At 38.7% G+C, this 16,776-nt stretch overlaps 1 protein-coding gene across 1 annotated transcript in view; it reads right to left on the reverse strand.

Moving 5' to 3' along the window:
• Positions 1-7,363, reverse strand: part of LOC127659131 (ras-related protein Rap-2a) — a 38,424-nt gene extending 31,061 nt beyond the window's left edge. Inside the window, exon 1 of the mRNA XM_052148796.1 lies at positions 6,523-7,363. Coding sequence (XP_052004756.1) covers positions 6,523-6,836 — 314 coding nt within the window. The 5' untranslated portion in view covers positions 6,837-7,363. The remainder of the gene's footprint in view (positions 1-6,522) is intronic.
• Between the last annotated feature and the right edge of the window lie 9,413 nt (positions 7,364-16,776).

A 16,776-nucleotide genomic window follows, 5' to 3' on the forward strand; every position in this document is an offset into this window, starting at 1 on the left:
TCTCCGTCTCTGTTGTGGATGTAACCCGATCATTCCGACGGGTGAACATCCGTAAAGGCATTCTGGGCCGCGTCATCAGAGCGTGCGCAAATCAACTGGCTGGTGTTTTTACGGACATTTTCAATCTGTCCCTCTCCCTGTCTGTAGTCCCCACATGCTTCAAAACATCAACCATTGTGCCTGTACCGAAGCAAGCTATAATCACTTGCTTAAATGACTGGCATCCTGTTGCTCTGACCCCCTTCATCAGCAAATGCTTTGAGAGGTTAATCAGAGATTACATCTGCTCTGTTCTGCCCACCTCTTTGGACCCATTGCAGTTTGTCTACCGCAACAACCGCTCCACTGATGATGCCATTGCATCTACAATACAGACTGCTCTCTCCCATCTGGAAAAAAGGAACACATATGTGAGAATGTTGTTTGTAGATTACAGCTCAGCATTCAACACCATAGTGCCCTCCAAGCTTGATGAGAAACTCCGGGCTCTGGGTTTAAACAGCTCGCTGTGCAGCTGGATCCTGGATTTCCTGTCAGGCAGACGTCAGGTGGTTAGAATGGGCAGCAACACCACTTCATCACTGACCCTCAACACTGGAGCCCCGCAGGGCTGTGTTCTCAGCCCACTCCTGTATTCACTGTACACACATGACTGTGTGGCAACACATAGCTCCAATACCATCATTAAGTTTGCTGACGATACGACGGTGGTAGGTCTGATCACTGACAATGTTGAAAGAGCCTACAGAGAGGAGGTGCACACTCTGACACGGTGGTGTCAGGAGCACAACCTCTCCCTCAACGTCAGTAAGACCAAGGAGCTTGAAGTGGACTTCAGGAAGAAAGATGGAGAACACAGCCCCATCATCATTAACGGAGCACCGGTAGAGAGAGTCAGCAGTTTCAAGTTCCTCGGTGTCCACATTACTGAGGAACTCACATGGTCCGTCCACACTGAGGCCGTTGTGAAGAAGGCTCACCAGTGCCTCTTCTTCCTGAGACGGCTGAGGAAGTTTGGAATGAACACACATCCTCACACGGTTCTACACCAGCACTGTAGAGAGCATCCTGACTGGCTGCATCACCGCCTGGTACGGCAATAGCACCACCCACAACTGCAAAGCCCTGCAAAGGGTGGTGCGAACTGCCAGAAACATCATCGGAGGTGAGCTTCCCTCCCTCCAGGACGGTGTGTGAAAAAAGCTTGGAGGATCATCAGAGACTCCAGCCACCCGAGTCATGGTCTATTCTCACTGCTACCATCAGGCAGGCGGTATCGCAGCATCAGGACCCGCACCAGCAGACTACATGACAGCTTCTTCCCCCAAGCAATCAGACTGTTGAACACTTGATCTCTCACGATCAAGAATCAGCACTGCACTTTATTCATCTATAATCTCACACTGGACTGTCAATATATTCTCCTCAATAGAACAACTATATATATTTCATATACTCTTACTTATTGTATATTGTGTATTCTATATTGTGTGTATTGTTTACTGTACATTGTATATTAATATTGTGTTGTGTAAGTATGTGTACATTTGACATGTAAATTGTGTTGTGTAAATATGTTGTTTACTGTAATTGGTATATGTCTCGTCACTGTCATGACTGTTATGTTGCTCGGAACTGCACACAAGACTTTCACCTACTGTTGCACTTGTGTACATGGTAGTGTGACAATAAAGTGATTTGATTTGATTTGCAGCAACATTTTTACATCAATCTTCCATAATTCTTAAATTGAAAAGTTTGCCATCAAAATTGTTGGACTCTGGAAAATCAAGTGCAAGCTCATGTGAGTAGACACATTTTATGGTAAATAGCCATTAATTGCAACACATTTACTATTAAAAATCATGGTATCAACTTCCTGAAAGTGACATTTTAAACCATATATTTTAAACATAAGAACATAAGAACATCAGTGTTCTCGCCCCACATCTCTCTTCCCAATCATTTCCCATCAGCCTGTCATATTAAAAAACAGTACAATTCAGTCTATGGACCAATGTTCTTTATATGGCATGTATCCTGACCTGATCCTTAAAGGAATAGTTCACCCAAAAATGATCATTCTTTCATCACTTTTCACTTATGCCATCTCAAACTCGCATGACTTTCTTCTGCGGAACACAAACAAAGATTGTATGATGGAGAGATGGTGTGTTTATATCCATACAGTACAAGTCAATGAGGTCTAACACTTTTAAGCTCTAAAACAGACATGAAGGCAAAATATCTTTGTTTTTGTTCTGCATAAACAAGAAATGTATTCGAGTTAAGACATCATAAGTTGAGAAATATTTCTTCACATAATTGAAATCCTGTCACTTACCTTATGTCACTTGTGCAGATTTAAACTTAAAGGATTTCAGTAAATAACGACTTCAAATTTCAATCTATTCCTCACACAAAACAATATCTGGTGACTTGTAATACTGTACATAAGTCATGCATAAGACATCTTTGTGGTACTTTTATGGAGGTTTTTTTATGGTGCCCTCGGATTGGCCACATTATGGCGAATCACTGACAAGTGGCATCTTCTTTTAGACATGTTTGTATCGACTCCAGTGTTTTTACCTTCCCCTGTGGTGCAACCGGATGCACAGCACGTCAGTGTACACAGTGTGGGAGACCCGAGTTCAGAACATTGAAACCAGGAAGTAATTGAATTTGCATAATCAGTGACGAGCTTGATTCGGAGGTTGCATTTTTCCCTCTGACATCACATTTTTACTCTACTGATGGTTCGATTTTAGGGCTGAAACGATTAGTCTACGTAATTGTCAAGTAAAATTTCGTTGTCAACATGAGATCACATTAAACTGTAATGATGGCGCATGAGAGCAGCACTGCAGTTCACGACTGACTGAGGAGAGGAAGAATTACACAGATCACACTCCAGATGCACTCTAAATTTTCCAAACAGCTTCAGCTTATGTAGATCGCAAAATATGAGGGATTTATAATGAGAAAATACAAAGTAAATAAATACAGAAGCACTCTTGTTGTGGAGCTGGAGCTGCCGCTCCGCTGAAGAAAGACTTGCATCACGGAGACACTCGTCCCCTCACGTGCTCTTGCTGCAGCTAGATTATAACGTGATGACTCGTGACTTATTGAATCATAATATATGTCACTGCATTTCTTAATGTGAAGAAAATTCACAATAAGCAGCTTTATTAATAGGAGAGAGGTTTTTTTGTGTGAGTTAAAGATGGACTGAAGTGAACAGAAAAGAGAGATAGTCTTTACCCCATTATACACTGCAACAAAATATGTATTTGATTTGTTTTGGTTTTGACTTTTCCAAAAATAATATCTAAAACTAATTTAAAACAACGTCCATTTAATTTAGCAACTAGACAATGTTGAAAATAATATTAAAAATATATATATATATATATATATATATTTAAATATCTAAAAACACTTAAAAAAAGATGCATTGACCTGAGAAGCAGCATATAAGATATTTCAGGTTTTTTCCTGCATAGTGAATTACTAGGCGACCTCCTCTGTCAAATTTCATTCCGCCTCCTGATGTCTACAAAACTCTGGCGGGTGTCTTCATGGAAAACACTAACAAACGTTGCACGCGGTGGATTGTCATCTGTAACTACAAATCTCAGCAATAATAATAACAAAAATTCCATTGTCAATTAGTCGCTTGATGTAATTTAATATAACTTGAGATCACATAAAATATAAATGATGACACATGATAGAAACGCAGATCACAGCTGGGCAATATATCTTTATTTCATCCTTAATTAAAGTTCAAATAATACGGGAGTGTGACATGTAAATAAACACAAACTCCAAATCTCTGTGCGGTCAGAGCCGCTTCAACCAGTCGCGGAAGAGACCCAATCTGAGCGGGAGTCGAGACCGGGAGAGATTTAAAGTTCCGCCGGATGATGCACACTCTTAACACGGAGACGCTCGTCTCACCCCCGCTGTCTGCAGCTCGCAATGTCATCAACATGAGATCATAATGATAAGATCAATCTTATGTGAAAAATAACACTATAATGACAACAACAATAAAATGTGTGTTTGCGTATGCGTGTATATATATATATATATAAATATATATATATATATATATATATATATATATATATATATATATAGGTTTTGGATAGACAAGATTGACAAATGCTTATCAATAATACTCTTATGGCTAAAATGTTTACAGTGTTCAGAGACTAAAACTACATTAAAAAGTCCAGACTTTTTCCATCTAAAACTTGACTAAAAAATAGGATAAGGTTGACTAAATATGATAAAAACTAAAAAGGACATTTGGCACAGGATGAAGACTAAGACAAAATTAAAAAAACAGATGACAAAATGAACACTAGTATTCAGTTGTCAGGTCATTAGTAGTTTATTAACGCAAAGCCAATATTTACGTGTTTTTAACGTCACTTTTTTGATCAGTATGGTACCACCTCCGCCTCATTTTGGGCCAGGAAAAACCCTGTAAATATACTCTAATATACTTAGAGACTAGATCTTGAATATAAGTATATTTTCTCTTTACTGCACTCGCAGAAGTACAACCAAGTGAAAAAATACTTTTATATTTAAGATACATTCTCAAAAGCAAGTGTAAATCTCTTATATGTTGCTTCTCAAGTAAATGTTTCTTGTTTTAAGGATTTTTAGACATTTTTAAATGGAAAGCAAGACAAAAACATTTGATAACAATAGTTTTTTTTTTACAGAAAAAAATATTTTTTCCCTTTAATTCAGTGAATGTCATTTAGAGGTATTTTTAAAAGATGATTTTTTTTCCCTCTTTATTGTTAGTAAACATGTTTAATACAACCTTTTAAGTCAGGACACAAGCTGAATAATCGATCAAGAGCAAATGATGAATCTTTACAATAATTGCAGAATAGTGGATTAATCGTGGACTAACATTAAATGTTAGAAGAATCGAATAGCCCTATTAAGTTTGATGTTTGATTTGGGGGAACAGTTCATAAAACATGCATTCATCATCACTGTATTACTGCCAGTGCAACTAAAACAACTCGCTTCAACTGTCTTCGCCTACTGTTTCTGAATTCACTGTGAGGTCAGTCTGTACAAATACACTGACATGGTCTGAATGCCATTTACATATACATCATATACAGTTTAAAAATGTTCTATAGCAGCATTTAGTGTTATTTGTATGGACGTGCTCCTCACAAAATCATCATAAGGTTCCGATAAATACCTGAAAAAAATGCATACAAAAGCAATTTTCCTCATCTTTAAAACTGTGGATCAGGTTCAAAGCAGCAGTATATTATAAGTCTAGACTAAAGACTCATCTATTTAGCCAGACATACAACTAATTTATCCTCTGACCCACAATTAGGCTGCTTTAGTTTATACTGCCGGAACCAGAAACCAGAAACATTGATCATGATTTATAACTCTGCTATAAATTGAATGGCATCTATGCTAATATTATTAAATTTGTTTCCCTGTCTCAACCTCGGGACTCCTATCCTGAGGTCACCAGAACCGGCTGGATCCAGCACTATTCCTGCTTCGTGTTGGACTCCACTGCTTCATGTCGCTGAATGATGATGACTAAATGCAGCCTGTGCCAGCCAAACATCACTTCAGTCTATTATGATGGACTTCAGAGGATGAACTGATGCCAACTCCAACCTGCGTCACCTCGGTCTATTGAAGGACTACGATCTTGAAATGGAATGCATAGACTAACTATTGCCAACAAAAGCCTTCATCAGCCAATTAACAAGGACAATTGCATCTATGTGAACTTCTGCAGTTAATCCAGGATGGACTTCAAAGACATTAATCATTAATCTTACAGTTCAAACACAATCAATGTTTAAACAATGACCCTTAACCCTTACTTAGTTTAATAATTTTAAACCATGATTTTAACTATACACAAGTAATATTTACATTATATTCATGATGTTAGCCCGAGGGGAACTGGCCCCCACAGTGAGTCTGGTTTCTCCCAAGGTTATTTTTCTCCATTAATCCACATCTTATGGAGTTTTGTGTTCCTTGCCACAGTCGCCTACAGCTTTCTCACTGGGGTTATTAATACAATTATTATTTAATTATTCTTAAACACGATTAAGAATCGTATTTTATCTAATTACACAATGATGATTCATCGACATTATAGACATTACAGTTTTATCGTCTGTTAATGATGATCTTCTGTAAAGCTGCTTTGAAACGATGTGTGTTGTGAAAGGCGCTATACAAATAAAATTGACTTGACTATATTGCATGAGTGAATCGCATCACTTATAAATCACTTCCATTCATTTCTAGAGAGTGTTTTAATACCATCAAATGTAAAGGCCCAATTAGACTCAAAATGACACAATGCTAAAGATAGTGATATAAAATATAGTTCATATTATTAACTCAGTACTTTGAGAAAAAACCCGACATGACATCAGAAGCCAAAGCTGTAAAACACGCAGATATTTGAGACGTTTATAGGTCCCGTCTCACCTCTTCACTCGGATGATCTGATCTCTCATGGGTTTAATGTCTTGAAAGCTCTGCTGGTTGACCAGACTGTAGACCAGAATGAAGCCCTGTCCGTTTTTAATGTACAGGTCCCGCATTGACGCGAACTGCTCCGTGCCCGCCGTGTCGAGGATCTCCAGCACCGACGGCGACGAGTCGACCTCGATCTCCTTACGGTAAAAATCCTCGATGGTCGGGTCGTACTTCTCGATAAAAGTCCCGGTCACGAACTGAACGGTGAGGGCGGATTTACCGACCCCGCCGCTCCCGAGGACCACCACTTTATACTCGCGCATCACTCCTGTCTGAACGTGTGTAAAAATCGAAATAAACTCACACGGCACTCGACGTGGAAATGATGTTCATGTTTGAGTGCGTTTAAACAAGAATGTCCGCCGATATCCGCAAGCCTCGCACAACACGCATCCCGCAGCGGCGCATCATGATCACGGAGACACCCGGTGCACCGGCGGCCCAGACGCGCCTATGATTCACAACGGACAACGGCTGAAAAGATGCGTTCACCAGTAACTTGTTCTTTTCCTCTGCTCAGCTCACCATCCTATGGGAGAAAAAAAAAAAAAAGACCCGCCGACTATCTTTTTCGGTACCGGCGAATTAATAGAATCCTTTATGATCCGATTAATTCAAGCGACATTAGTGTTTTCCATGTCTTTCAGCTCTCTCCGGTCTTCGTGAATACACGCCGCCATGCTCACGGGTGGGGATCCGCCGCCGCGCCGCTTCCCTCTCGGCCCCCCTACAGACGCCTCGATTAACGGATCCGTGATACGTCCAATAGCCGCTCCATCTGCGCCAAACCGCGCCCACGCCAGCGCGCACGACAACGATCGTTTCCGCTTCAGTCAAAACGAACCGGTTGTCTACAGTGGCCCATCAGGAAAGTTGAGAGAACCCCCCCCCCCAAACAAACAAGATGCCGAGCACTCCATCCTCCAAGAGATACACGAGAATGCAGGATGTTGTCGCCATGGAAACTCGCTGGTATTCATGGTCCATGCAGGTGGTAATAATTACAGATTTGATTGACATCAGTTATGCTGTAGTTTGGTTGTTCTGGATAAATGAATGTGTGTTTTGTAAATGTAGATTTATGTGGGCCTAATGCCCAAAAAATGCAATACATAAAGTGAACCATGAAAATATTATATCCATATTAATCTTTGTTAATGTTAGTTAATAAAAATAGAATTGTTCATTATAAGTTTGTGCATTAACTAATGTTTACAAACAAGACTTAAAAAATATATTATGTTAAAAATGAACATTAACCAATATGAATATGTGCTGGAAAAGCATTGTTCATTGTTAGTTCATGGTAACTAATGTAGTTAAATAATGTTAACAAATGGAACCTTATTATAAAGTTGAGATTTTCTGAATGAAAAACTGAACATTAGACATGATTTCAACAGTGCATTTATTAGTTTCAACAATTAGTCAAATTGAATTAATAAAAGAGGAAAGTCCCATTTCAGAACTCACAGATAGATCATCTGAGCTCAAACATTAATTAAATACATTTTTAACTGTTTTCCCACATCCAGGGTTCTCACGGGTCATGGGATTTCTGGAATATCATGGAATTTTAAAAAGTCCAGACATGGAAAGTCAGGGGATTTTATATTTTTTTGGTCCAAGTCATGGAATATCATGGAATTTTGTTTGCAGCATGTTTAAATTTGAGTTGCGATTTATCAAAATATAAATGTTTTCATGCCGTATTTTTCTTCATTGTGTTATTTCACGTGTTTCCCATATTGCGGATCGTTATGGTTAGGCTATATTCCCCCCTTCCCCCTCGACAACTGGCAATCGCTTTAGTCAATAAATGCTGTCACCTGGACCTGCTAACTAAGGCAAACATGCCAGGAAAATATCAATTTCAAGAGCTTTGGCTACAAAATGATCACTTCAAAGACTGGGTGTTAAAAGTAGACAACAGAAAACGTTTGTAAAACTACTATCGAGCTATCAAATATAAGAGAGAGAGAGAGAGCACTCTGCAGCCACGCAAACAGTAAGAAGCATGCTACTCGCATGAAGCTGACATGAGCATCATCTTCATCCCAAGTGCCCATCACTGCTCTGCTGCAGCCCAAGCCAAGAGAACAGCAGTCAGCTAATGAAGCGGCTCCCACCTCCAGCAGTGACAGTAGTATGAGACACAGTGGAGCATGTCTTGGCTTAACAACAGCAAAGACCCTGGAGGCTGAATTCTTGTCCCACTGGTCGTACAGGTCGTCAGAACAAAGCAATATGTAGCTATTTTAAGGTGTAGCCTGTGTTAGGTAGCATTGGTGGTCGCTGATGGAATTGAAAATGGAGCAAATTCAGGGTTTTTCCTGCATCGAGAACTACTAGACGGCCGTCTCCGTCAAATTTTGTGCCACCTCCAGATGTCTACAAAAATCTGGCGGGTGTCTTCATGGAAAACACTAACAAACGTTGCACGCGGTGGATTGTCATTTGTAACTACAAATCTCAGCAATAATAATAACAAAAATTCCATTCTCAAATAGTCGCTTGATGCCATTTAATATAACTTGGGTTTGTAGCCTGCTTAGCATTGCTTATTCTTATTCTCAAACGTTCATCGTTATATTCATTGTTCATCGTTATATCCTTTGTCATTTTATCGCGTTTCAGGTTTTTCCGCTTTTGTTTCATCTGCGTGTATTTTACCTGTTGCTGCTGGCACCTAGAGTCTGTGTTTGTAGACTGCTAGTTTTTTTTAGCATCGCTTATACTTCTGTTTTCAGCCTTTAATCCTTAACATCTGCCATTTTTAAGCGTGCATCAGGTTTCCCTCGTATTATTCTCTTATCGTGATTCAACTGTGCGCATATTCCACGTGCATCCGTGTTCTTTTTTCAGCGCGCACCCGTTTTTTCTCCTCTGCGGTACACAGATTCTCAATCTCAAAGCACCGCTTATCAAGAAAAACCAACAACAACAACAAACAATTTTGTGAGGGATTCACGTCAATCTCAAACCTCACCGCACAGGAACAACTAACAAAAAAAAAATTGCGGTAAGTCATGGCATCCGCTCAATGTTATTTCTTCCTGGATTGCATGTCACATGTTTACAATAGCCTCCTCCATCAGCAGTGAGGGTTTCACATGTGATAAATGTAAGGAATTAGTCAGGCTGACGGAGAAGGTTAATGAGTTAGAGACTCGCATCCGAACGCTAGTGGAGGTCAGTGAGAAAGAGAAGCCGGTAGATACTGTTTCGGATGCGAGTAGTAGTACAGAGAGCAACATAAACACTTTGGTTCCGCCTGTAGAGCCCCTGCATTAGGGCATTTGGGTGACATCTCTGCGGCATACTCACTCAGCAAAGAGACACCACTCTCCTGTTCCTGTTAGGGTTTGCAATCGATTCTCCCCACTCAGTGATACACCCACTGAGAAATATGTTGAAAGAGCCCTTGTTATCGGCGATTCTATTGTAAGGAACATGGAAATAGAGACTCCAGCCACTATTGTTAATTGCATTTCGGGGGCTAGAGCGTCTGACATCAAATCAAATTTACAAGTGCTGGCTAATGCTAAACGTAGATTTTCTAAAATTGTTATCCATGTCAGCACTAACGACGTCCGGCTTCGCCAGTCGGAGATCACTAAATATAATGTTAAAGAGGTGTGCGAATTTGTAAAAACGATGTCAGACACTGTAATATGCTCTGGTCCCCTCCCTGCTCGTCGTGGTGACGAGGTTTATAATAGATTAGTGTCACTGAATGTCTGAGTGGTGTCTGGAGAATAGAATAGGATTTATAGACAATTGGAAATGTTTTTGGGGTAGACCTGACCTGCTAAAGAGAGACAGACTCCATCCCTCCAGGGAAGGTGCCACTCTCCTCTCTAGTAATTTGGCTCATAGTCTTAATGATAGTATTTGACTAACTGGGGCCCAGGTCAGGAAGAAGACAAACCGGTTAATCCGAACGTCTGCTAGCTGCCTTGAGATGTCACACAGGTCACATAAACTACAACACAGAGTCTAGATATCTCATAGAGACTGTGTCTGTTCCCCGAACTACCAAACACAGTACCCTCACTAAATCATTTAGAAAAAATTTGATTAAGGTCAAACTTGAACAAAACAAACAAATTAAAAATACACATCATATAAAAATAGGGCTACTAAACATTAGATGTCTTTCTACCAAAGCACTAATTGTTAATTAAATGGTTACAGATCATAGATTGGATGCGCTCTGTTTGACTGAAACCTGGCTTAAACCGGATGAATATATTCGTTTAAAGGAATCTACTCCCCCAGGTTATTGTTATAAACATGAGACACGTCTGAAGGGTCGAGGAGGAGGTGTTGCTACAATTTACAGTGAAGTTTTTGGTGTTACTCAGAGGACAGGATTTAAATGTAAGTCTTTTGATCTAATAATGCTTAATGTGACACCGTCAGATTTGTCCTTGTAGTTACTGTAGATAATTGTTTATTTGATAATAGATAGTAGATAATAGACTTAATTGTTGGTGAATTCAACATTCACATAGATAATGAAAATGATACATTGGGATTAGCATTTATACATATTCTCAACTCTCTTGGAGTCAGACAAAATGTAACAGGTCCAACTCATCGCCATAATCATACGCTAGATTTAATTCTGTCATATGGAGTTGATGTTGATAATATAGAAATTCTGCAGCAGAATGTTAAGGGTAGACGTGACTGAATCGTCGTGAGCAGATGAAAGCACTCAGAAGAGGTTGGATGAGTTTGTTCAGATGGGATCTTTTTATTTGTCCCAGTTAAGGCCAATGAAAGGCAATAAAAATTAACAAAAGAAAAACAAAACAAAAAAATAAATAAATAAATAAATAACACTGTTCAGTAAATAAAGTAAATTGACATGAGTCAAAAAAACAAACAAAAAGAAAAATTTCAACAATCAAACTTTTACAGCTGGTTGAAAATTGACCTTAACACAAGTCACTATAATTAGAGCAAAGACAGACTTATTTCCTCTCACCCACGCTCCCTCCTGACAGAATGACAATATTAGACTTTATACGGGATAACTATGAAGTTTTACAGAGAAAAGCTACGGTTAACCACTGATTTATAACAGTATAAATATTAACAGAAGACATTAATATGCTAGACAAACACATACAGGTCACATTTGCACTCAGTCTTTGTGTACTAGAATAGGCAGCATATCGCTGCCGTGACGATAGCTATGCGCCCCGTCACACAGAGCGATGACATGTTCGATCATTACTTCATCTCTTGTATGCTGCAATCAGCTAATGTTACTCAATCTACACCACGTTATCGTTCAGGTAGAACCATTCTTTCGACCACTAAAGATAGCTTCACTAATAATCTTCCAGATCTATCTCATACACTCAATAAACCCCAAAGCCCAGAAGAACTTGATGAAATAACACAAAATACAAATGCAGTCTTCTCTAGCACTCTTGATATTGTCGCTGCACTTCGATTAAAGAAAATTAAAGAAATAAGCCCTGCACATGGTACAATGATCACACTCATGCTCTCAAGAGAGCAGCTTGGAAAAATGGAGTGCATGTGGAAAAATACTAAATTAGAAGTATTTCGTGGTGCATGGAAGGATAGTGTCTGTAGATACAGACAGGCACTCAAAGCAGCCAGGTCAGCATATTTTAGTAAACTCATAGAAAATAACCACAACAATCATAGATGTTTATTCAGTACTGTGGCTAAATTGGTTAGGAATAAAGCCTCAACAGAACCAGATATTACATCGCAGCACAAGAGTAATGACTTCATGAATTTCTTTACAGATAAAATTGAAATAATCAGAAATAAAATTGGAATTATGCAATCATCTGTCATAGCAGCTCAGAAAACAGTGTCGAATAATTTTCCTCACGTGCAACTTCAATCCTTCTCTGTCATAGGTCATGAAGAGCTAACAAAACTTATCGAAACATCAAAAGCCACAACATGTTTGTTAGATCGTATACCAACTAAGCTATCCCTGTAATCTCAGAACCTCTTCTTAATATTATTAACTCCTTGCTATGCTTAGGACATGTCCCAATAAACTTTAAAATGGCAGTTATCAAACCGCTTATAAAGAAGCACAACTTGATCCTTGAGAATTGGCTAATTATAGACCGATATCAAATCTCCCGTTTATGTCAAAAATACTAGGAAAAAGTAGTATCCTCCCAAATATGTTCATTTTTACAGAGAAATAGTATGAAGAATTTCAGTCAGGATTTAGGCCTCATCACAGTACAGAGACTGCTCTTATCAGAGTTACAAATGACTTGCTCTTATCATCTGATCGCGGCTGCATTTCTCTTCTAGTGCTTTTAGATCTTAGTGCTGCATTCGACATGATCGATCACGACATTCTCTTGAAAAGGCTGGAGAATTATGTTGGCATTTGTGGAGTTGCATTAGCATGGTTTAGGTCATATTTAGCAGACCGCTACCACTTTGTCTATGTAAATGATGAATTGTCAAACTAAACAAAAGTAAAATATGGAGTGCCACAGGGATCAGTTTTAGGGTCTCTGCTTTTCTCCATGTATATGCTTCCCCTGGGAGATATTATCAGGAATCGTGGAATAAGTTTCCACTGCTATGCTGACGATACACAACTTTATATTTCTTCAAAACCTGATGAGATTTCACAATTCTCGAAATTAGCAGAGTGTATCAATTAAAAAAAAGATTGGATGGCCAGAAATTTCCTTCTACTCAATTGTGACAAAATAGAGGTACTAATTATTGGACCAAAAAACTCTAAAAATAAGCCACTACAATATAATTTGACTCTCGATGGATATTCTGTTACATCATCTTCAACAGCGAAGAATTTAGGTGTTATATTTGATACCAATCTGTCCTTTGAAAATCAAATTACCAGTGTTTGTAGAACAGCATTCTTCCACCTAAGAAATATTGCTAAATTACGGCACATGCTCTCTGTTGCGGATGCCAAAAAACTAATTAATGAGTTCATGACCTCAAGACTAGATTATTGTAATACATTACTGGGAGGATGTCCAGCAAGATCAATAAATAAACTTCAATTGGTTCAGAGTGCTAACAAGAAATATGATCATATTAGCCCCATTTTATCACTGTTACATTGGCTACCTGTTAAATTCCGTATTAATTTTAAAATTCTGTTAACTACGTACAAAGCTTTGAATAGTCTAGCTCCGCAGAACTTAAGTGATCTTCTGTCACGCTATATTCCATCACGTTCATTACGATCGCAAAATTCTGGCCTGTTAATAGTTCCTAGAATATCAAATCCACAAAAGGAGGTAGATCCTTTTCATATTTGGCTCCTAAACTATGGAATAGTCTCCCTAACACTGTTCGAGATGCAGACACACTCCCTTAGTTTAAGTCTAGACTAAAGACTCATCTGTTTAACCAGACATACACCTAATTTATCCTCAAACCCACAATTAGGCTGCTTTAGTTTATACTGCCGGAACCAGAAACCAGAAACATTGATCATGATTTATATCTCTGCAATAAATTGAATGGCATCTATGCTTATATTATTTCATTTGTTTCTCTGTCTTAACCTCGGGACTCCTATCCTGAGGTCACCAGAACTGGCTGGATCCAGCACTATTCCTGCTTCGTCTCCACTGCTATGTGTCGCTGAATCATGATGATGGTCAGCCAAACATCACTTCAGTCTATTACGATCAGCTTCAGAGGATTATCTGATGCCAACTCTAACCATAAGGATGGGATACTTCATATGCCATTGTCTGAACCTTGGATTTAGGATGGACCACACCGAACCGCACCAAAATTACCGGCCAGGTTGAACTGCGTTTCACATCCCTGATCTCTGCCTGCGTCACCTCGGTCTATTGATGGACTACGATCTTGAAATGGAAGGCATAGACTAACAACTGCCAACAAAAGCCTTCATCAGCCAATTAACAAGGACAATTGCATCTATGTGAACTTCTGCAGTTACTCCAGGATGGACTTCAAAGACATTAATCATTAATCTTACAGTTCAAACAAAATCGATGTTTAAACACTGACCCTTAACACTTACTTAGGTTAATAATGTTAAACCATGAGTTTAACTATACATAAGTCATATTTACATTATATTCATGATGTTAGTCAGAGGGGAACTGGCCCCCACAGTGAGTCTGGTTTCTCCCAAGGTTATTTTTCTCCATTAATCCACATCTTATGGAGTTTTGTGTTCCTTGCCACAGTCGCTTTCAGCTTGCTCACTGGAGTTATTAATACAATTATTATTTAATTATTTTTAAACACGATTAAGAATCGTATTTTATCTAATTACACAATGATGATTCATCGACATTATAGACATTACAGTTTTATCGTCTGTTAATGTCTGATCTTCTGTAAAGCTGCTTTGAAACGATGTGTGTTGTGAAAGCCACTATACAAATAAAATTGACTTGAGATCATATAAAACATAAATGACACGTGAGACGAGAGGAGCACTGCAGCTCGAGTGTCTGATAAAAACACAGATCACAGCTTGGCAATATATCTTTATTTCATCCTTAATTAAAGTTCATATCACCAGATTTTGTCAACTAAAACTTGAATAAAAAAAAAATAGGATAAGGTTGACTAAATATGATAAAAACTAAAAAGGACATTTGGCACAGGATGAAGACTAAGACAAAATTAAAAAAACAGATGACAAAATGAACACTAGTATTCAGTTGTCAGGTCATTAGTAGTTTATTAATGCAAAGCCAATATTTACGTGTTTTTAACGTCACTTTTTTGATCAGTATGGTACCACCTCCGCCTCATTTTGGGCCAGGAAAAACCCTGTAAATAGGTTGCGAGCTAATTACTGTAAACACTAGACAAATTCTTAGCCTCTGCAAACGGTATTTAAACTGATAGATTTGTGTAAATTAATCGTTATTTAATGTTTGAATCAACCAAAGAGGTGTAATTAAAAAGATTGACAACAGGCCCTTGAAATAAGGCGACTGAATCTAGCTTTCGGTCCAGCAGTTTTGTTGGGGGTTTAAGATTGCTGGTGGTGCTCCAGTCGTGGTGTAGTTATAATACTGGGTATTAAATTCACTAACTTGAATTTTTCATTTGAATTAATTCATAGGATTGTGGTTTAGATTCATTTAATATTATGAGTAGCATATATTTGGGGCATATATGGTAAATTACAGCTTTGTCATTTTCTTTCTTTTATAGGTTCTTTGTTCAAAAGAATGTTCCCAGACAGTGACATTGCCAGCAGCTTTAAATGCGGAGAGATTAAATCGTCTTATTTGACTGTTTTTGGCATTTTGACATTCATGATGATTTTGGAACAATGATGCTGAGGTTACACGCTACTTCACTTCTGAATCCATGGGCCACGCCACAGAAGAGGACACGGTGGAGGTCTTCCACAAGTTGACAGAGGGCTAAATTACAAAGGTCTTGTACAGCATTTAATGTATCGACCTAATTTAAATTTTAATTCCTAGACCTTGAACGAGATGTCAATACTGTGTTACTAAATGTGGGAAGCTGTAGCCTACATATTTTGCACAGGGCATTTTAAAAAGGTGCAGATGCCTCAAATTGGGATGTAGACCAGTTCTTAAGTAATACTTATTGGCTACTGAAAGATTCCCCTGCCCGAAGAGAGGATTATGCCAAAGCTTTGGAGAAACATCTCCTCTTATGCCATTCAAGTTCTGTAAAACAGGATGGTTAGAGAAAGTCCCAGTTACAAGATATTGACAGATTTCAAGAAATATGTGAAAGCAGTAGAGGCAGTCAAATTCCACAACCCTGGAACTAAATGCTTTACTACTGTTAAAGAACTGCAAAATTGGCCTTTCAATTGTCATTTTGAGGTGGCACCTTTCTTGAATCTCTATCAACAGACAGACCTGTGATTCCTTTTCTGGCTGCTGATCTTTCAAATGTTATCATGTCAATTATGGATCCATTGATCAAGCCTGATGTGATGGCTAATGCAAACACAGTATCAAAATTGATGTCAGTACATGTCACAGACAAAACAAATCTCATTCATGCAAGTAAAGTTCATGTGGGGTTTTCTGCAGACAAAATGCTGAAGGAACTGGTGTCATCACAGAATATTAGTGAGAAGAGAGAGTTGGAGTTCAGGAGTGCAGAACACTCTCCTCTACAGTACATTCGTGTGCAACAGGGATTAGGGATAAGGAG

This window comes from Xyrauchen texanus, chromosome 18, assembly GCF_025860055.1.
Source record: "Xyrauchen texanus isolate HMW12.3.18 chromosome 18, RBS_HiC_50CHRs, whole genome shotgun sequence".
In the NCBI taxonomy this organism is placed as follows: Eukaryota; Metazoa; Chordata; class Actinopteri; order Cypriniformes; family Catostomidae; genus Xyrauchen; species Xyrauchen texanus.